The 22,422-nt window shown below is 50.9% G+C and overlaps 2 protein-coding genes across 5 annotated transcripts; both read right to left on the minus strand.

Annotated features, from left to right (window-relative positions):
- Positions 1-481: 481 nt before the first annotated feature.
- On the minus strand, positions 482-13,729 carry Slc29a1 (solute carrier family 29 member 1 (Augustine blood group)). 4 transcript variants are annotated; one of them, XM_047559342.1, is made up of 13 exons: positions 13,468-13,729; positions 6,639-6,724; positions 4,738-4,819; positions 4,411-4,613; positions 4,191-4,330; positions 3,840-3,974; positions 3,654-3,751; positions 3,457-3,535; positions 2,917-3,041; positions 2,362-2,470; positions 2,057-2,142; positions 1,514-1,713; positions 482-1,156 (listed from the first exon to the last, which is right to left on the minus strand). In XM_047559342.1, the coding sequence occupies exons 1-13, from the start codon at positions 13,489-13,491 to the stop codon at positions 1,045-1,047; spliced, it is 1,479 nt and encodes a 492-aa protein (XP_047415298.1). In that variant the 5' UTR covers positions 13,492-13,729; the 3' UTR covers positions 482-1,044. The 4 variants fall into 4 exon arrangements, with proteins under 4 accessions (XP_047415298.1, XP_047415299.1, XP_047415301.1 ...); XM_047559343.1 differs by lacking the exon at positions 13,468-13,729 and adding an exon at positions 10,016-10,090; XM_047559345.1 differs by lacking the exon at positions 13,468-13,729 and adding an exon at positions 9,735-9,943.
- Positions 13,730-15,278: 1,549 nt separating this feature from the next.
- Mymx (myomixer, myoblast fusion factor) lies at positions 15,279-15,533 on the minus strand. The gene has a single exon (XM_047557262.1). The coding sequence runs from the start codon at positions 15,531-15,533 to the stop codon at positions 15,279-15,281; it is 255 nt and encodes an 84-aa protein (XP_047413218.1).
- Positions 15,534-22,422: the final 6,889 nt, after the last annotated feature.

Genomic DNA, 22,422 nt, shown 5'->3' on the forward strand with positions numbered 1-22,422 from the left:
GGCAGGCTGTGCTTTTGGTGTCAGGGCTGGGTGCCAGGTAGGGGAGAACCCTCAGGCCTCAGCCTTTTCCTGCCCAGTGATGTGGGAGTACCGCCAAGAGCTGGGGGTGGAGCTGGCCAGTTTTGCAGAGTTCATTGAAGGGACTGAGGACAGAGCTGGGGGAGTCAGGAGCAGTTAAGACAAAGACAAGGAGCTGTCTCCATCTCCAGTCTTGTGAAAGGAGAAATGAAGCAGCAAAGAAAAACTTGGCCTTTCTGTCTGGGCCAGTCCGGGTGTCCTGGCTGGAGGCCTGTCCCTCCCCTGTGGTCCAACAGGGGGCACTATAACTCCTCTGAGGTCAAGGGACTATCCCCAACCCCTTAGGCCAGGCCCAGGCCTCAAGGCCCACAGGCGGGTCATGCTCATCCCTCCAGACTCAGAATTCCCATCTTCTACCCTCACCAAGGCATTAAGCTGTGGCCTGAGAACACAGGGAGCCATAGAGAGGAAAAAAAATTATTTTATTTAATCAGAGAGCCTCTGAAGGCACCTGGTTTCTGTCGAGTATAAAAAAAAGGCAGTAAAATAGCAACTGTAACAGTGTGCATGATGGGTAAGGAGGGATGGGTGAAGGGCAGAGGACAGGGGCACGGATAAGGGGGAGGAAGCACATGGGAAGAAAGGAGGGAGGGGAAGTATCAGATCAGACCATACAACGGTCAGTCCTGGCCCCCAGCCACCCCTGGTATGGGCAGACAGACACAAAACACACATGCACGCTCTCTGAGCCCAGGAGCCTCTCCTGCCCTGCTCAAGCAGGGACCAGTCAGAGCCATCAGTCAGAGGCCACGCCCCTCCTGACTGACCCTCCAACCCACAGTGTTCTCACTGTCCTCAGTTTCCATTCAGAGGCTCCCTCCCCAGGGCCTGGACATCCCGGCCCAGCACAGGCCATAAGAAAGCAGAAGTTGGCTTTAAAAGAAGAGAAAACCTTCAGACTGCCTCGCATCTTTGGCAAAAGGGGCAGGAGGCAGGCCAGCAGTGAGTCCTTCCATTCGCCCATGGTCACACAATTGCCCGAAGCAGGAAGGAGAGGATAGCCCCCAGTGCCAGGCCCAGGCACAAAAAGAAGGTCATGATGGCTCCCGCCGTCTCCGCCTCAGCCGGCTTTACTTTCCTAAGGAGGGAAGGCAAGACAACCTAAGCACTGACTGCCGGCCCCTGCCCTAGCCAGGGTCCCCAGCATCTGGGGTGGGGAGACCAATCTGTCCTCCATTCCCAACCTGCTTCTGCCTCTTGGGGGAATGTGTCCTGGGGGGACGTCTTCCAGGCAGCCCTGACCGCTCCCTCCACAGCCCCACCTAAGCAACCAGGGTACTGCCACCCTCACTACCCCTCCCCAGCCGTCTCCCGGTAGCAATCAGCTTCAGGATCAGAAAGTCTCCTTTCACCCTCCCTCCCTCTACTGAGTGTCCCCCCTTGGAGCTCTAGATCCTAACAAATGCCACCAAGTTCCATACCCGGCCCCACTCACTTGGGCCCGAAGCACATGCAGAGGCTGGCGAGGTAGCCGTTGGAGAAGGCGAAGGCAGCCATGAAGAAGATGTACCAGGCGTCGTGCTCAAAGACCACGGGCAGGTAGTGGCGGGGACAGACGTTGCACAACAGCAGCAGTGGCACAAACACCAGCCGCGCGACCACCAGGCTCGGCAGCCAGCAGCTGTCCTTCCCAGGCTGCAGGCACCAGGCAGTGCCTCAGTCGGGGCTGAACCCTGGGTTCCATTTAGTGCCCCTTGAGACCGGACTGACCTCTAAGCTTGATTACCTCTAAGGGGACACTGATCAGGAAGGAGTGGGCACAGTGAAACCCTGTGGAGTGCTGGAATGTTTGACAACTTGACTCAGGTAGGTGCACACACACACATTAAGTTTTACACTTAAAACTTATACACTTAATAATACAAAATTATGTCCGGATTTTAAAAAATGGACCCCTTCCATTATACTTTCTTGGGTTCCCTTTCTGGGTCTCAGGCTGGACTCCTTCCCACAGGGAAGCATCCTTTCCTTCACTTACCCACATGAAAACAGCTGTGAGACTCCGGCCCAACCAGTCAAAGATATTGAAAGTCAAGAAACAGGACACAGGAATGAAGTAATATTCTGGGGAGGAGGAGAAGGGGAGGGGAGAGAAACAGACAGAGCAACTCTGACCCTCATTGGGCCTCAGCTTCCCCAACCACACAACAGAGAAGGTACTTTCAGCCCGGGGAAGGACAAATGGACCCAGGAAGATCTGTTGGGCAGAAGGCAATGCAGCCCTCTCTCAACCTCATTCCCAGTCCCACTTGAGACTGTGCTGGGAAGCTGCAGGGTCCTTACCCCAGGCACTGGTGCCTGCGATGCTGGATTTGACCTCAGCGGTCACAGCAGGAAATAAGCCAATGGTGACCGTGAAGATGAAGCAGACAGAGAGAGCCAGGACTGAGATCTAGAGAAAAGGGAAAGCACTCAGCCAGTTTTTTTGTTGTTGTTTTTGTTTTTATTGTTGTTTGTTTGTTTTCTGTGCTGGGGATTGAATCCAAGGGCACTCTACCACTGAGCTGTATGTCCAACCCTTTTTATCTTTTATCTTGAGATAGGGTTTTACTAAGTTTCTGAGGCTGGACTTGAACTTGTGATTCTCCTGCCTTAGCCTCCAAAAATCACTGGGATTAGGCATGTCCCACCACACCTGGCTTCTCCAGGTGGCTGTCTTCATGGCTGCTGTGCATCAAAGAACCAAGAAAATGAACATGTGCACATGCACACATAAGAAAGAATCCAGGAATGTGACTAGTCTCAGGTCAAAAAGGGAGCTAGTGGCAGTGGGGAAGGAGGGAGCAAAAGGAGAGAAAGAGGTGAGGGACAGAGGGTAAGATGCCTTGCCCCACATACATTTTTGAGGATGGCTCTAATAGAGTGGTTTCCGCTGGTTGACTGAGAGTTGGGGGCTGAGATCCCAGATTCCTCTTTGCCTGCTCTTGGCCCCTCTCCTGGCAGGTGACAGGTTGTAGAAGAATCTTCAAGTTGCAGGAAGGACAGAGCAAAAGGCAGGGTTAGTTACAGGTGGATCGCGGCCACACCCCAACACATAGCTGAGACCTCCTTTTCATCCCCAGGACTTGAGCCTCCCACCCAGGGCTTAACCATTCCCAGGAGCCTCAAGTCACGTGATTCTCTGCCCAGAATCTGAAACTGCTTCCTAGTGCCTTCAGTCCTAATGCCAGGGCATTCAGGGTCATCTAGGATCTTCCCACATTTTATCATTTCCAGCCCTCATTTCCTACTGCCCCCTACCTCCACCCCGGTTGCTCTGTCCTCCACTGGCTCATGGCTGCCAGCTATACAGTGTGTCCATTCTTGGCCCCTCTGCTCATGTTCATGCTGCTCTTGCCTGGCATGCCGCCCCCCCGCTGCTTCCTTAGGCTATGAGACCTTTACTGATGAGGTCCAACTTGGTTTCCTGCTCCCCAGGCCCCTCAAGTTTGAGCTGCTGGTAGTAGCGGAAGAATTCCTATCAAGCAACAGAGACAGAGGCAGGGTCAGAGGCATTGCTAGGGTTCCCACCTCCCCCGGGTCTGGAACCCTGGACCTCCCCACCCACCAAACCCCAGTTCTCTCCATCTGCTCACCAGTCGGGGCAGGCCCAAGTAACAGATGATGGCTAAAATGACAACCACACAGGCCGTGATAAAGTAGCCAAAGGCACTTTCTGACAGTTCTGAGCCACCTGCGACAGACAATGTCCATGATCAGAGAGGCCCCATCTTTTCTCCCCGACACCACCCCAGGGCTACAGGCAGGTGGACGGGACTCACTGGCAATGGCGCAGATCATGGCCACTGAGGCGAAGAGGCCTGCCAGGCCCTGGCCACTCATGATGGGGGCCGTGTAGCTGGCGGGCAGGAGGCCAGCCAGACCGAACAGGCTGCCCTGCAGGATGGCGCCGAATGCTGGGGAACAGGATAGGTATCAGCAAGGGATGGTGGGGCTGGAAGTCGAGGGTCCAAAGGAAAATGAGCCCCTGTGATTCCCGCTTGCTCCCAGTGAGGCTTGATGCTGGGCTTCCCTCTGCCCCACACCCAGCCCAGCCCAGGCCAGGCCAGGCACGCTCAGGCCGTTAAGTCCCAACTGCTCATGACATCCATCCCCTCCCAGTCCAAGCTTACAATTAATGAGCATGATCTTGATCATGGTGATGACGAAGAAGGGCAGAGCATCCAGCTGCACCTTCACTAGGATGGCAGTGACCAGGAACACCAGGAGGATGGCCACTAGGCTGCCTAGGATCCGTACAGATTGGGGGATCCTACAGGAGAGGCGCAGGGTAGCAATAAGGGGTGGGCAGGAGTCAGTAATGGCCGGGCTGGGCCACAGGCAGGTACTCACCTCTGATGAAGGAAGGAGTTGAGGCAGGTGAAGAGCAGCAGTGGCAGCATGGCACACAAAGTCATGACATTGTTGAAGATGGCACTGAGGGACCTCTGCTCTGGCAAGGGTGCTGTGGGGGCAGCTGGAGCCTGGATGTCCTTGCTCATTTCAGCAGTGACCAAGGACACATTCTGGGACATGTCCAGGCGGTTTGTGAAATACTGCAAGGATTGCAGAGAAAGGGTTGGAACTTCTATCTCTTCCTGGGCCCAAAGGCACATACCCAGACCCTGTAAGCTCAGGGACATACCCATGCCCCATGGAACCCAGGTTCCCCAGTCTCACCTTAGTGGCAGTCATGAAAAAATTCCAGGGGAGCAGTGTCCCCAGGCCCAGCATGAAGAAAATAAGCCAGACAGCTTTGTATCTGGGATGGGAGAAAAGAAGGGCTAAGTGACCCACCAGCCCGCCTTCCCTCCCAGGTCAACCTGAGACCCCTTCCTCCCTGCCCTCAATCTCTTCATTTCTCCAGGGAATCTGTCGAGTAGAGGGGAAAGGGGGTCAGGGACATAGGACTGAATGGCATGACTGATAGGACCTCAGTTCTCAGCCCTCAAACACTCAGGGGATCCTGTAGGCTGGGAACCAGTGTGACCCACACATCCGGAGATGGTTTTGGAAATCCTGCTGAAGGGCTGGGGTGGGCGGGTGAGTGAGAAAACAAACAGCGAGGAGTCTTCTGCCCCCACCAGGAAGGCTGGCTGGAAGTGATTATGCAGCTGAGCAGGAACTGTGTGGTTCCCCCAAAAGGATTCTGAGGTCAAGAAACTCCCAGACCATTCTGGACCTAGCAGGGCAGGTGGGTGGGGTGCCTGGGAGGCAGAGAAGGAGGGAGCTACAGTTGTTTTTTTCCTCCTGGTCTAGACAGAACTGGCTTTGTAGGTCACACTACCTAAGGTAGGCCAAGAGTCTGTAGCCACTGGAAATCATCTGGGCAGTCATCTGGACCGGGTATAAATAAAGGCCACCCAGCTCCAGCCAGGCCAGTGTTTAATTAGGAAGGCCTTACCTACAAGCTTAGCAACCCTGGTTCACCAGGGTCACTAAGGCCCATGGCCATCTCCAGATGTGCCTGCCATACTCTCCCAGCAGCCAACACCCACATTCTTCAGACCCCCCAAGGCACTAAGGAGGAAGGCCTGGTCAGGGTGCAGGGGCCTGGATCATCACAGACCTCATACGGAAAGGGCCTAGGTAAGTGCCCCAAATGGGCAGGTCTGAGCTGTGACAAATACAGCCCCCAAAGCCTCATATACCCCCATTGAAGTAAAGATGCTAAAGGATTGATTCAGAGGCCCAGAACGGAGGGCAGAACTCCCAGGCAATGTCACACAGGACAGAGGGTCACGGTGAGACTAGGAAGCCAGGGAGCAGTGCAACAAGGTGGCAGAGAGGAAGGAGGGAACTGCTGGGCCCATGCTTAAATTCTCTCCCCTCCAAATCCAGCCCCGTCAAGTGGACATTCTCATCTGCCTTTCACAGGTGGGGAAATGGTCCCAAAGAGATCAAGTTAAAAGACCCCGCGGCCAAAGTAGCCTGGTTCCATAAACTCTGGCACAGAAAGGAAAGAAGGTAGGCAGGGGAAAATTGAGGGGTGTGGTGGCCTGAGGCAGAGGGAAGGACAGCCTAAGGCCTGGCAGGAGTGTGACAGGGCTTCATCAACATTGTCAGGTCGCGGACCATTGGAGAGCTGGAATGGACACAATCTCTTCCCCCAAAACACAGTCCCCCCTGCAACTGCAGATCTAACTTGAGCGAGTTCACAGGCTCCAGAAGTGGGAAGGTCAAATTGAGGACCAAGGTGGGTGGGGTCATCTGAGGCACAGGCCCCGGGGCAGTCCTAAGGGACAGAGAGGTTTTGCCAGATGTGCTCTGGAATGAAGGGTATTGCCAAGTATCTCCCCGGTGGTGGCGGGAGGAGCCGGAAGCTGCAGACTAGCTGGAGAGCAACAGTGGAAACACTGACAGGCCAGACGGCCTGCTGCCCACCTCATGCCCTCCCTGCAGACTCTCCCGCCAGCACCCAGCCAAGGCACACGTGCTTCCCAGCCCCAAGCCCACCTGACTCAGAGCTACCTGGGCTGGAAGGCCAGCTGCAATGGCAATTCCAAATTCCAAGGAACACTGCACCCAGCCCCCTGGAGACCCATTCCTTTGATCCCTAGCCAAGGTCCCCCCCACAGTACCTGTCTTGAGGCTGGTGACTGGTGGTAGTCATGGTGCTGTTGTCCTCGGTTGTGCCTGGCTGACGGCTCCCTCCCTCTGGCGCTTGCTGGGGGCAGAAGCAGTGTGAGGCCCTGCTTCTACCCAGCCCTCCTCAGACTCTTGTTGGGAGGAGGGGACAGGGCAGACAGAGTGCGCAAGTGGAGAGCCCCGCAGGATCCCCTCTGGGTCCTGCCCCTCAGGACCACTCAACTAGACCCTCTGGCCCAGCAGGCCAGTCGGATCGAGCCCTTATGCCTGCTCAGGCTCTACCTGGCTCCCAGCCTGGCCGCCGCCACCGCTATTTTTATCCAGCAGCCGAAGCAGTTTATAAGCTGGGAAACAGGAGGGTGGAGAGCAGGAGAGAAGGAGGAGGAAGCATGATTGAAAGGGAGGGAAAGACAGTCAAAGAAGACAGGGAAGGGATAAGAAGGGTCATTGACAGTGCCGACAATGGAAGGTGAGCCGGAGGACAGAGGACAGGGCGGAATGGAGTGAAGGAGACAGCCAGAGGGAGGGGAAGCAGGAAGGAGAAAAGGCACAAAACCAAACCAAAGCAATCTACCGGGCTCCAGGCTCCTTCTGCAAGTCTGACCTCTCCACCCTCCCAGGAGCCCCTGGATTCAGGGACAGGGGAGGCTCTGCCCAGCCTGTCCCCTACTCAAGGCACCCCAGACTGGCCTCTCTGCTGGGGACATCTTAAGCCTTTCTTTCCAACCACTGCCCAGAGGCTTCCTACTTCCCGGCCAGATTTCCAGGGAAATATTCCACAAAGGGTGTGGGGACGCGGCCCTTCTCACAACCCTGCCCAGCCACTCTGACCCCCAGTACTGCCCAAGGGTCATCCCATCCCCCTGTCAGTTCCTCTCTAGGCCACTGTCTTCTTCCCCTTTCTGAGAATGGCCTTGCAGGAAAACTGGAGGAGTGGGGCACAGGCCCAAACTGCTTAGTCCCAAAGCTTCTAGCCACCGCTCTCACCATTCCTCTCTGTGGCCTGCTTGTGCAGGGGGACGCTCCCCGGCACCAGAAGATGAAACAGCTTTCCCTTAGATGGCCTGGGAGGCCACACTGGCATGCGCTGGTCTACCCTCCAGGTGGGCCCAGCTCTGGAACCAGGCCCAGGCTGTATGCAGTAGAAGACGCCTTCTGCTCCCTGTCTGGACACTGGCCCAGACTCACTAACAGAAGGATAGAACAGAAGGGGCCTGGGAAGTATCTAGGAGGGGTCCTAAGGCAGGCTTGGGCCGGAGGCCTTGTCCACAGGGTGCTGAATGAGGGCCCAGAGTGCAAAGGGTGGTACTGGGCAAATCAGGAGAGAATCCCTCAGGCCTCAAGGGCCCCTTTCTGAGAAGCCTCATAAGCACAAAAGCACACCCAGGAGATAAAAAGGTCAGAGCAGCTGGGCAGATAAACTGCAAGGAGTCTCTGCAGGGGAGCGCCCCTGCACCTGAAAGTTGCAGCAGCAACTCAGCGGGGAACTCTGAGACCCTCAAAGGGCTTTTTCACCCTTCCCTGGGTAAACTTTAGACTACAGATCTTCCTCATTCCTCAGCCCCCAGTCCAAAGCTGGGGTGCGGGGTGGGATGCACCTCCAAATGGAGGCTGAGGGCTTCTTCTTTCAACAAATATTTACCAAGGACCTCTGTAGCCAGTCAGGCATTGTTGCTAGGCACTGGGAAGAGTGGCAAACAAAAGTATTGACCAGTGCTCCACTCCACCCCCATAGGTAAGGCTCCTGACAGAATAGCCCTTAGTAAACTGCATTAGGCTTGGAGAAGTATTGATTTCCGCCCTCTCCCCCAGCTCTACCCCTGCTCTCTGTTCTCAGCAGTCCCCACCCGTCCTGGGCACCATGCAACTTCACTGGGCACCCCTCCACCCCTGCCCACATCTTCACATTCCACTGGCTGGCCTAGGTGTTTTGTTCTTGTCAGGTTTTGCCTAACAGCAACCAGGGATCTGATACCAGCTCAGACCATCTGGTGTACCAGGGCCATGCCTTAGCCTGCTAAATCCTGAAAGCCGCCACCAAACTGAGCAAGTTCCTGCCCCCAGGTTCCTAACACCCATCTTTCACCCTAACTTCCAGGCATACCATTGTGCTACATCAAATCTCCACTCCCCAGGGTGCTGTATGGGGCCAGTCACTACCTGCAGAACCCCTCCCTGCTTCTCTCAACTACCCAGAAGCTAGTTCTAGATGGCTTCCACTGAGCAGATGGGCCAGCAGAGGTTCAGAGATGTTGGGTCTCTTGCCTAAGATCACTGCGTAGGTGAATGGGGAGCCCAGAACTCAAACTCAATGCACATTTTATTCTAGGTTCCTTCCCCTGGTGGGGAGGGAGATATAAACACTGCTTCCCAGATGTTCCTGTAGACTGGGGTGGGGGTGGGAGGAACTCTGCTCCAATTAAAGGGGAAAAAATAGGCAACAGTCCCAGCTACTGGGGAGGTTGGACAGGAAGATGGCAAGTTTGAGGGCAGCCTTGGCAGTTTAGTGAGAACCTGTATAAAAAAAAAATTGCTGAGGATGAAGATCAATGGTGGAACACCCCTGGGTTCAATCCCCAGTCCCCCTACAAAATAAATATAAATAAATAAATAGAAAAATAAGGTGGGGGCCCAGACCATTCTCAGCGCGACCTGAATGTCAGATGTAGGGTACCTCATCTCCATCCCATCACATACACATTCAGGCATGGAGAACTCACACAGACGGGAGGGCAAGTCCGAGGGTCTAGAGGTTATTGAGATGAGTGGGCCAAGAGTCGGTAGAGAGACCCCCAAGTAGGATGAGGGCCAGGATGGAACCAATGTTCCCCCATCACTGCTCTCCTCTGAGGAGAAAGCCTGCAGTTTGCTGTCCTTGTCTTGTCACTCATTTACTTGAGTAAATGAGGACACACCAGGAAGGAGAGATCAGGGACAAATATTTGGCCAGTAAAAGGGATACTTAAAGGGACAGCTCCCCTATCTCCATCTGCGTCGCTCCCCATCCCCTCACATTCACTGCACAGTGTCGCGGCCCCTCCCGTGTCTCCCAGGATTAACCTCCCAGGATTAACCATCCCCTCGCCTGCCTCTTGGAGAGGTCCGCGTGGCAACAGCAGCTTTTGGGCCCGGAGCCAGACCGCTGATGCCCCACTCGGGTCGTTGTCCCCACAGGATCCCCCAGCGCCCGGCCTGTGTGTGCCACGTGCTGCGCGCTCAGCACGCGCCGGGCCAGGGAAACAGGGGTCCGGCGTCTGTGTCCAGGTCGCGGAGCTGTCTAGCCGGGCCTCCCTGCCCTCGTGGCAAGCTGGACGCGCCACCCCGCGCCCGGCCGTCCCCAGCACGCGCCCACCCAAGCCCCTGGGAGCACCTGCTGGAGGACTCCTCCGCGCGGAGATCTGCCCGCCTTCTCAGGGCTTCCCGCGCCCGCCCTGGAGCTTTCAAACCCGCCCTCCTCTGGGCCCGCCCCCGGCCGGCGCCCGCCACAGTCCCGAGCCTGCCACCACCTCCCGCGACCGCGGCGTCCTGGCCCCGCCCCCGGCCCGCCCCCGGCCCACCCCATCTCCGCATTAGCAATTCAGCACTCTCGGGGGCCGCGCCCGGGGCCTTCTGCTCCTATTATTTCCGAGGGCCACGCTAACCCAGCCCATTAATAAGCTCGTGGGCCTGGAGGGTACAGCTCCACGCCGGGCGTCCTAGTCCCCTCCACGCAGGGGCTGTGTAAATCCTGCACATTTCACCTCGGGACTTCCACCAGACGAGCACCGCGCTCACACCGGCCCGGAACCCCCCACCGCTCCAGGCCCCCTCCAGCCACTTCATACTGCGCCTTTTTTCTTTCCAGAGCCCCACCTTTTAATGCCGCCTTTGCCAGTTCAGATCCCTCTTCTTTTGGTTTCAATAAGCCTTCTGTCCTTCTCCCCCATTCCCTTGTGGAATCTCTACAACTTAATCATTGGTGACTGTGTGGTGAGTTTTTCTATCCATGACACATATCCCTGACCATAGACCCATAAACATCAAACCACCCAAAGCGCTGGCTTGAAGGGGATGAGTGTGTATGTTTGTCTCTGTCTCTGTGTAGCGCCCAAAGGCAGAGCCCTGGAGCCCCCTCATGATCTCACGCCAGCACTTTGGAAAACTGAGGCACTGCTGGGGATGGGAGGAGAAAGCCAGGAAGAACCCAACATCCTGCACAAATCCCATTGTCCCAAAGATGATATAGGTCAGAGGTGGAAGCCTTGCTGAGCTCCATATCCTTCCCTGGCTGACAAGGAAGGGGGTCCAGGCTGAGGAGGAGTCCACCATGTACCTTCAAGGGAGGGGCAAGGATACCTTTCTGTCATTGTTGGAAAGTAAATCAGGGGGTCATTCTTTGCCCCTTCCTCAGTGCTTTAGGATGATCCAAAGGTTGGAAGTGTCCTCTGGAGTGAAAATCCAACCCAGGCTGCCTACCCCACCCTCAAGAACCTCAGAGGCTTGTCCCCTGGAGATGTCATACACACTAATTAACAATCAGCGACAGGGCTGGGGTTGTGGCTCAGTGGTAGAGCGCTTGCCTGGCATGTGTGAGGCACTGGGTTCGGTTCTCAGCACCACATATAAACAAAAATAAAGATCCATCAATGACTAAAAAAAAATTATAAAAAAAAAAAAAAAAAAAACAATCAGCGACAGGTTGCAGTGACAGCACCCAATGGCTCAGGAGGCTGAGGTAAGAGGATTGCAAGTTCAAAGCCAGCCTCAGCAACTTAGCGAGGCCCTAAGCAACTCAGCGAGACCCTGTCTCTAAATAAAATACAAAAAAGGACTGGGGATATGGCTCAGTGGTTAAGTGCCCTGGGTTCAATGCCTGGTACCAAAAAACATCAACAACAAAGAGTTAACAGTACTAATATTGTAGGGACACTGCAAAATCACTCCTCTCCCCCTGAAAGCCTGGACCCTGAGGAGGGAGGGTTTTATATAGGACAGTGGGTAGAGGTGTCCCCAACTTTTACAGCCCCCGTAGAGACAACACATCTTCCCCACAGCAGGAAGCAAACAGAGGGCAGGAAGATGTGTGTGGGTGGTGTTTTTCTAGGCACTGCCCCTTGGTTTTTGAGTGGCCTCATGTCTGTCCACAACCCTGGGTTCCTACCCTCATGTTTGTCCCGTCTCTCTTTCTTCCTTTCCTGGCCATTGCCTCCCCTTCTCCTTGGCCCCCTGCCTCACTCCCACCTTCCTTTCCCAGCTCTGGCACTGTGGGAGTGGCTGGCCTGGTGGTCAGAGAGCTCAGCCAGGCACAGCCAGGCTCAGTGGCTAGTGGGTACAGTTGTGTGCACAGGGGGCTAGAAGTATAAGGAAACCAGAGGAAGGAGTGAGGGTCCCCAAGAGGCCAGGCTGGGGAAGGTTGGTTCCTCTCCCTACCCCCACTGGGCCTGGCCTGCTCAAGGGATGGCAACAGCCAGGCTTATTATTGTTGGAGAGAAGCCCATCTGGCACACACCCTGCCTGGACCCCAGCCAGCACCCACACCCATGACAGTGGCCTTCCCAGACAGGGAAGGTTGCTGGGCCCTCTGCTGGACAGCCACTAACACAGGCCTGTGCCTGGAGTTTTTCTAGCCAAATTAATCAGTCCTCTGCCCAGTCTTGTGTTTCTCTTCCTCCGTGGAATCCTCAGATCTCAGTCACAGGCGGTGGGGGGGACTGGTCCAGCTGACCCCCCTCCCAACCCAATCCCCCACCACGACACTGGCGACTGTGGCATGCTCCAGACTCCTTCCTCCCCCTGGCCACTTGTAAGCATGCCTCACCACCAGCACACAGCCCCATCTCTCCCCAGGCCTGCATCCTTTCAGCTGTCATCAACAAGCCATCTGTGTTTGCTGGAAATGTGTTTGCTGAGCCTGGGGGGTTGTCACTAAAACGTGTGTCATGTTCTCAGTTGTGTTTGTGATTATGTCTCCATGGCCTTGTGGCAGGGTTGGGTCTACAGAGAAGTCAGTGAGGTACTGCCTGGGATGCCAAATTTATGGGGATGCCAAAAAAACTCAGTAATCAGGATAAATTGTAATGCAATGTGGAATTATGGTTTGTTTGAAAGTGTTAGTGATCAGCTGGGTGCAATGGTGCAGACCTGAAATCCCAGCAAGTAGGGAGGCTGAGGAGGAGGAGTTCAAGTTCCAGGACAGCCTAGGCAACTTAGAGAGGCCCTGTCTCAAATTAAAAAAAAAAAAGGGGGGGGGGCAGGGGGGCCTGGGGATGTAGCTCAGTGGTAGAGCGCCCCTGGGTTCAATTTCCAGTACTTTGAAGGAAGGGAGAAAGGAGAGGAAGGGAGAGAAAGAAAAGAAAGGAAAAGGCAGGACCAGACTTAACTATGTGCTGGGGTTCGTGAACGTGAACATGAACTCGCTTGGGACACCACTGAGCTACACTTCTGCACTAGTGCAAAGTTTAAAAACCAAATTTAATAAAAAGGATCAATGATGAATACAACGTCAAATTTTTAAATAAAGACAAATGGTGGGTACTAGGTCAGGGTTCAAGAAGAATTATGTGTGATCACTGGATCTGGTTGCCTAATATCTCAGGCTCCTGCCCTCTGCTCTAGGCAGATCTCTGACCTGCGGCAACCGTAAATGGTTGAGATCAGGGAAGCGGGGAGTCACCTTAGTAGGCCTTCAAACTCGCAGAAAACTACCCTCTCTTCCAGAAACCTCAGATTCAGACTGCATCGACACACAGTCTGCCTGAGCAGCGTGAGAACTGCGCAGACCCCGCCCCCGCCCGGCGCGCGCCTCGCTCTCTCCCGCCGCCCCCGCCGCTGTTCCCCGCGCACCTGCTGAGACTTCGGCGGGGGCATCCGGACTTGGCGGAGAGGACGGAAATTCCCAGGCCGGCGAGTCCCGGAGCCCTCCTGGCCTCCTCACCTCCGTCCTGAGGCTATGGCCATGGCCAGAGAGCGCAGCCCGCGCCGGGGTTGACCGATCTCTGCCGCCGAGCGGGAGAAGGGTTGCAGTTGGCGACCGCGGCGCCAGCCCAGCGCTCCGCGGCAGGCTCACAGTCCAGCCTGGCGCCGTTCGCCGCAGAGCGTTTCGGGACGCCGGCGGTGAGGGAGGCCCCGTGGGAGGGGCTCGTGGGCCTGGGAAGGGTGGCCAGCGTATCGAGGGAACCCGGGACTCAGTCCCCCTTCACTCCGCCCCTCCCCCAGTTCGTCCTTTCGGGAGGCGAGAGCAAGTGCATTGGCTCTGGAGAACCCCGTGGGGAGGTGAATGGGGCGAGGAGAGTCCTACTGGAGTCGGGGTGACAGCTTTGGTGTCGCTTCTCTGGGCGCAGGGAATTGAATGGGGATACTGAGAGGAACCTGTACTCATCACTATCCCCCTCTCCACCTAGAGCTTAAGATTCATTCAGGGAAGTAGGATTATTGCATGGAAACAATAAGCAAATAACCCGGAGGCTGGGATGCAAATGTGCCTGACAAGTCTTATTTGAAACACACACCCCCAAGCCCCTCCTACTGGGGAGGGGGAAATAAGGAAGTGAATTTTTCAGGCCACCCCCTCCCCTTCTCTTCTGGGTGGAGTGTCCTGAAGTCCTGCATTTCTGCACTGCCCCGCGTCCCAGGTGGCTACCTACAGGGTCCTTTAGCATACAAGTCTCCCCCTGCCCACCACCTTTAGCTGAGAAGTCTCCAGACTGACTCAAACAGGTTTTCTTCCAGTGAGCTAGCAGCCAACTTTCCTCCAAAATAGACCCAGGGGAAGTGTGACCTTCTGGGCAAAAAAAAGTTAGACACTAGAAACAACTTAACTTCAAGGTTTTGTCTGTCTGTCTGTCTCTTTCTCTCTCTTTTATTTTTAATTTGGTCCCAGGGATTGACCCTAGGGGCACTTAACCACTGAGCCACTTCCCCAACCCTTTTTAAAATATTTTATTTAGAGACTTGCTGAGTTGCTAAATGCCTTGCTAATCTGCTGAGGCTGGCTTTGAACTAACGATCCTCCTACTTCAGCTTCCGGAGTTGCTGGGATTACAGGCATGCACCACCGTTGCCTGGGCAACCTAAAGGTTTTGGAGACTGAGACGGACAGTGGAGCAAATAGCAAAAGGAAGCCTCCTAGTGATTCTCTCTTCCAGGCCCCCTCCCCACCTGCTACCCACTGAGGTGTGGGTGACAAGAGTTTCAAAGGAGCATCGCAAGAATTCAACAAATATTTATTGAGCACTTGTTTGTGCTGGGTTTTAGGAGCAGTGTTGCCTCCAAAAGCAACAAGATTTTCTTATTTTAAGGTAGGTCCCAAGTCTGGAAGACCAATAGTCTGGATCCAAATGTCACCTCTTATCTAAATTGTCAGATCCTTTATGTCTTCATTTGCCTGGAGGTGAGGTCTCCTCTCCCCTGAGGCCAGAGGTCATTAGCAGAGGTCTTTGGGAAGAACAGCAGAAGGGAAGTGCAGTGATCCATTGTCTGAGATACAGAGCATCCTTCTAGAAAGACACGTCTGCAGGGAGGAGGAGGCATGTTCAGGTCAGACCCCACTCGATGACTGCCCAGTGGGCAGGCTGCGTTGGCGCTGGTGCCAAGACTATCCTACTCCAGGAGAAAGCTTTGCGATGGCTATTCGGCTCCCGCCAGGACTCTTGGCTTCACTTCTGGGGGCCTAATCTCTCCCTCCTCTCCGGGTGGTCCACTCTGGAGGTCTCCCCAGCATCTGGCTGATGTCGCTGGCTGAGGACAAACAGCAAACAGCCCAGTAGAGCCTCTCGCACATCCTGGGAGCCCAGGCGACGGGCCAGTCGGCGCAGCAGGGGCAGGAGGTGCTGGCGGGCCAGGCGGGCGGCAGGCAGCAGCAGGCGGGACAGCAGCCCTCTCAGCAGCAGTGGGAGCAGTGGGGCAGGCATGGCGAGCTCAGTGCTGTGAAGGCAGTGGAGGCTCCAACCTGGTACTTGCTGCTCCCACCTCACCTGCCAAAGACACGGGATGGACAGGAGCACCCCCTCCCTTCAGTTTATACCTTTGTGCTCCCCAGTCCTCAATTCATGGGTTGCTTGCTTTTGCTTTTACGGAAGCCCTTTCTCTTAGCAAGGTAGCTGGTAGAGGGGGTCTCACCATAGCACAGATGGGGGTACCAAGCCACAGCTGGGGTGAAGAAAACTGGAGCTAAGACCCACAGCCAGCCCTTCCCTGCCTCCAGGGGCTCTACTGTTCCTTGGGCCCCTTCCATCCCCCTGGCATTCCCCAATCTTCTTCCTCAATTCAGCAATTCTAATTTTTCTTTTGGGGGGTTCTTGATCTATCCAGACCTGCAATCCTTACCATCCTGGCTCCCTACACCTACCGATCCACCACAGCTCTCACCAGTCAGAATTGCTGCTCAGAATCAATCTCCGGCTGGACCTTCCTGCAGTGGAGACAGCCTAGCTGGATGCAGCCCTGGGTAACCCCACCCAGCTCAGCCCTACCCAGCTCAACTTGCCTGGGTGGGGGGAACAATGAAGAGACAGCTGTGTTCTGGCACCTGGTGTATTGAGGGGAGAGGGCAGCTGGGCTGGCCCCCTTTTCCAGTTTGGAAGGAGGAGAGGAGGGAGCATGTGCAGGAATTCCCCTTGCTGGGTGTAGACCTCAGAGTTGGGATCCAAACAGCACTTCCTAATTGTGTGTCCTTAAGTATGTTGACTCTCCTGGGCACCAGTCCCCTCATCTGCTACCTCAATGACCGAGAGGAACTGAGAGGAGGAACTGAACTGGACAATATATGACACTCACATGTTCAAACCTCAGATACAGTAAGGCAGCAGCCGCGGCACACTTCTTAACACCAGTCCTACTCCAGTGGACAAGACGGGGAAACCAGGACCAGGTGGGAGCAAGCTCTCACATGGGGGCAGAAAAGTGGAGACAGTCCATCTCATAACTGGGCATACGTGGACACAGAGGTTACATTCCCACTCAGAGACAGAAGAGTGACACCGAGTTCAGGACCCTTTTCTCCACCCGCTTTTCCCTCCTTGACATTAAAGGACGGTCCATAAGGTAGCCAGGTGTATCTCATTGGGTTTACAGACAGGTTTTGTTTCTTTTTAAATACTTCATTATCCTATTTTGAAAATTGTTATAATTCCAGCCTTCCTAGACTCAAATGAGATAATGACCTTGACGTATTGTATAAACTTCAAGGCTTTGAGAATATGATCATTTATCAGCACCCCACCAGCAGCTGCTGTGAGCATTGTCATTGTCATCATCTCCATCACCATCTAAGACCTCGAAAAAAGAAAATTTGCAAGGTCAGAAAGGCCTGTCTACTTCTGTGTGGAAGAAGCAAGGGAGAGGAACAAAAGGGTATACATTCATAGGCAGAGTCTTCCTCTTCTTTTTTTAAAATATTTTTTAGATGTTGATAGACCATTATTTTATTCATTTATTCATATGTGGTAATGAGAATCGAACCCCGTGCCTCACAAATGCCAAGCAAGCACTCTACTACTGAGCCACAACCCCAGTCCTTTTCCTCTTCTTATAGTCGCTTCCTGAGGAAGTTCAGTGGCCATGTGTTTATCCCAGGGCTGTAAGCAGGACACATTGAATACACGTGTATGCCAATCCTGAGTTCATGATCTCACTCAATTCTCACCACTGTGATGCAGGGAAGCAACAATTATAACCAATGAATAATCATTGAGGAACTTTAAGGTTCAGGGTAGTTAAGCACGTAATCCAAAGTCACACATAGGGTAAATGGCCTGATTTACCACATTCAGTAATGGCCTCTAGAACTGCCCTTTTCCTGGGTCTCCCCAGTTGTGTCTTTCCAATTCCTTTGGCCAAAATTTGGAAATTATCCTGGACTCCTTTCTTCCTATGGCAATTCTCCATCCATATGAGCAAATCTGATGATTCCATTTTAAAAATATTAAGAATATGCAGCTGGGGGTGTAGCTCAATGGTGGACTGCTTGCCTACCATGCTTGAGGTCTCAGGTTTTGTCCCCAGCAACACACACACATACACACCACACACACACACACACACACACACACACACACATACACACACTTTTGAGGCCAGAAAACTAAAGACTTGTCATATGACCTTGTCTACAATACCTATAGATTTAGGTGATTTTATTTTGAGACTCCCAAAATACATTGAGGTTCCTGGGTCTGCCAGGAAGTGACATTCCTTACTCACCTATAAGACAATTGTAGAAAGAAACCATGTATTTAAGATTAGGAACCATGTAAAAAGACTAGTTTATTCCCTCACCCCTAAGGATTTTAATTGGCTTCATAAACTCAACTTTAGTTCCTTAAAACAATTTAATCATATCTGATCCTATTCATATTTTCAAATGTGACATTCTAATCAAAGACTTGGTAACATATGCAATGTTTCTAACTGTGTCCTGTAAGAAACAGGTTCTTATTGAACAAATAACTGTTCTGCCGTGAAAATAAAACATTCACTAAAAATTTCTGAATTCTGGAGATATCAGTTAGGGAGAAAAAGGAAATTTTTAATTTTAGCTTTTGAAGAATGTACTTTACCAAACTACTGAAAAAGTTTCCTCAGATTCAATCAAAAACCTGTACTTTTTAGAGTCCATTCCATAGATCTTGAAGACAAAACACTTTAGGATTGTAGTTGCTCACAAAGCTTTAGGAAATCATCAGAGTAAAATAATGACTGTCTGTGGATAACAAATACTTAAAATGATCATGGTTTAAGATCTGATGAACCAGGCATGGTGGCACACACTTGTAATCCCGGCAGCTCCAGAGGCTGAGGCAAGAGGATCACAACTTCAAAGCCAGGCTCAGCAACTTGGAGAAGTCCTAAGCAACTTTGGGCTGGGGATGTGGCTCAGTGGTTAAGCATCCCTGGTACAAAAAAAAAAAAAAAAAAAAATTCTAGTAAAAGTTCATCATAATGCAATTAACAAGGAAATTTTATAATTTCTGTGGCATACAATATTTTAAGATAACTAGTATTATGACTGATATGTAATATATTCCATTATACCATGATGTATCAGATTTCTAGGAGTTTCACACAACTTCTTTCATACTTACATTAATAACATTTATCTATGCATATAATCTATAGAAGGCTTAGCATCACTTATTTGATAATGCTCTCCACATAATTTAAATATCAGATTAGCCTAATTAAGGCTGGGGGTGTAGCTCAGTGGGAGAGCATTATGCTTAGTACAAACAAGAGCTTTAAAAAAAAAAGCCTTATTAGTTTAACATCTCTGTTTTTTTAAGGAGAACGAATTATTTTGAGACATTCCAAGGGCCCATTTGGAAAATCTCAAAGTTAGTTTGAGGTTAAAAATAAAAAGACAGTTTAAAATTTGATTTTGGACACTATCAAAAGGTTTAGAGCCAGGTATGGTGGCACAGGCCTATAATCCTAACAGCTTGAGAGGCTAAGGCAGGAAGATTGCAAGTTCAAAGTCAACCTCAGCAACTAAGCAAGGCCCTAAGCAACTCATGAGACTGTCTCAAAATAAAATAAAATATAAAAAGGGCTGGGGGTGTGATTCAGTGGCTAAGCAGCCCTGGTTTCAATCCCTAGTACTTAAAAAAAAAGAAAAAAATTTTAGAACATTCGATTAAATAGGATCATAGATCATTGTGAAATAATACCAGAGTGAAAGACAAACATAGAAAGTCACGTGATCATAGAAAACTTTTAAAATTGAAAACATTCAGTATTTTGGGTTTTTGTTTTTGTGTGGCCCACTGAGGATAGAACTCAGGGCTTCAAACATGCTAGGCAAAAAGTCCACCACCGAGATACACCTCCAGTTCCTCAGTTTTATTAAGTAATAAAAAAAACTAATGAAGATCATATGAAACACAGGAAATTATTTTGATAAAATAGAATTACTCCCCCTAGGCAGATTATTTAAGAGATTACTTTCACAACCTTTTATCAAAAGCAGACCAGCCAGAGTTCCAAATACAAAATAATGATAAGGAGATGGAAACATTAACTATCCTGATTGAATCCGTACACATTGTACATATGTATGTAATTATCACACTGTACCCCATAACAATTAACATAATAATAAAAAGAAAGAAAGAAAAAAGCAAAAGAGCACACCAATGCTTCAAGGAAACCTTGTCACTCCCGGGACTCCCACACACACACTGGGAATTGAACCAGGGATGCTCTACCACTGAGCCAAACACCCAGCCCTTTTTATTTTTTTATTTTGAAATCAAGTCTAAGTTGCTGAAACTGGCCTTGAACTTGGAATCCTCCTGCCTCAGTCTCCCAAGCAACTAGGATTATGAGTGTGCACCACCACATCTGGCCTGTTTCTTAGTTTTAACTCAGTTTTGTGATTGTAAATATCTAGTTAAGGTAAAAAATTTGGGAGCTGGGGTGCAACTTTGCCATAGGGCATTTGACCAGCTCAAGGGAAGCCTTTATTCCCAGCACCAAAAAAAGACAAGAAATTATTTGACTAGTAAACCTAGTGGAATAAAAGTTGTGTGTCTGCATTATATTAATGCTGACAACTTTGGGAGCATATCCATTTTTACAAAGCCAACTATACTTGTTTGCCACAGATTATCCAAGTGTGTGAATTTAAAAAGCATTGAGCCAGTAGCTAGGACAGTAATGCACATTTATAATTCCAGCTACTTGGGGGAAGAGGTGTGAGGATCACTTGAGCCCAGGAGTTAGAGACTAACCAGACTGAGCAACACCTTGAGATCATGTCTACAAAAGAAACAAAAACCAGGCTTGGTGGCCCATACCTATAATCCCAAAGCAGCCTAAGCAACTCAGTGAGACCCTGTCTCTAAATAAAATATAAAAAAGGGCTGGGGATGTGGTGCAGTGGTTAAGCACACTGCATTCAATCCCCATACCCCCCCCCAAAAAAAAGCGTTAGGTGAACATCTATATATCCAAGAGGATGCTTAATTTATGTATGTGCTTTTTTACAATTAATTTTGGCAACACATGAGAAATATCCCATATATCACACACATGCATTTAAGACATATATATACATACAGACATGCACATCATAGTTTTTATTTTAAACCTTTAGCCACATGGCATGTACAGTAATACAAAACTCACTAGTTTATAAAAGAATAACCTGATCTAAACTTTGCATCTGGCAAATGCAACAAGTTAAGATTACCTGCTCAATGGCTAAAGCTTTTTACTATTTGTGGAAAATATTTAAGGTTTGCATTTGCCCAATTTCTAAATAATTTTCTCCCCTTTCCATTTCCACCTATCTCTTTACCAGTCAAGGGACCAATCGAAGACCTGATAAACCTTTTTTCACTTAAAACTGATTAGTTTTTTATGACTTGATCACAGATTTGTAAGTCATCTCCAAAAAGATGCAGCCCTTTCAAGATTCAGAGCCACTGCCAAAGAGAGTCCCCTGAGAATTGGCAACAGGTAGTAGGACACTAGCTGGGGATGGCTACAACCTCCATTTCTGTAAACTATGTTCTGACAAAAAAATAAGACAAGTGGAAAAACATTATCTTTCCATGGGAGGATAGGGACCAAATGGGTGTACTAAGTCCAAAACTCACACAAACTGCTTCTCATAAATGTCTTTGACTTACCCCTACCTCCCCGCCCCCCTGCCCCCGGTCAACTCTCTTCACATCCCCCTAAAGTCTGCTTGTCCTAAGGGATGGCTCTAAGATAAAACAGAGTAGAAATTTTCCATTTCAAAGGCACAGAAGAGAGGCTGGGGTTATAACTCGGTTGGTAGAGTACTTATCTTGAGTGCACAAGACCCTAGGTTCAATCCCCAGCACTGCAAACAAACAAACAAACAACAAAATAGACCAGAAGAAGGATTGAGTTTTCTTCGAGAAAGAATTTGGGGGCATAATTGCCTATTATTAGACATCAGAAGAAGGATTGAGTTTTCTTCGAGAAAGAATTTGGGGGCATAATTGCCTATTATTAGACATCAGTTTTGGGGGAATTCCTGAGTCTCTTAAAGTTCAAGTGACTGAAGGCTGGAACGGGAAGGGGAATGGGCTCATAGAGCCTGCTCACAGGGACCTCACAGTGCAGTGAGGTGCTGTGTTTGTGGAGCAATAAGAGAGCACACACAGCAGGAGGAACTTAAAGGGCCCTGGCAGCAGGAATGTCCTTTAGTTTCTCCTGCCGATTTAACCTAGATGTCTCAGGCCTGGAGATGATGCCAGAGTACTCTGTAATCCCTTAGGAAAACAGGAAGTTAAAACAGGCAGCTGGGGATTTAAGGGACTTTCTTGGTGGAGCTGAGGAAATGGGAGCCAAAGGAACGCACTGAAAAGATGGGACCAGATTTTGAGGAGGAGAGCTTTGGGGGCGTCCAGAGATCTAAGAAGTTTTCCGGAGGTTGAGGGACAGGGAGTTGAGGGCAAATATAAGAGGTTGGAGAAGGGGAATTTATGGTGGATTTGGATTTCAACTTTTGTTCTAACTTTTTTTCTGTGGGTTTTTTGTATTTTTGTTAGTTTTGTTTTTTTAATCTCGTTAAGGATGTCTGTAAGGCTAGCCTTTGTATTATTTTGCATCTTCTGTCAATTTGATCTTCCCATGGGTATCAATAAGTCAGTTGTTTAGCATGAGAGTTTCAATATTTTTTTCCCAAATGTAACCCATTTATTTATTCAAGGAGTGATGCAAACCAGTAAACCTTTCATGCAAAGACTTGGAGATAACTTTCTAGGCTTAAAATAAATCTTTACTATAGAGGTGACTGATGTTCCTGAAGTTGAAGTCTTCTTATATGAA

The sequence above is a fragment of the Sciurus carolinensis genome, chromosome 7 (assembly GCF_902686445.1).
Source record: "Sciurus carolinensis chromosome 7, mSciCar1.2, whole genome shotgun sequence".
Taxonomy (NCBI): Eukaryota; Metazoa; Chordata; class Mammalia; order Rodentia; family Sciuridae; genus Sciurus; species Sciurus carolinensis.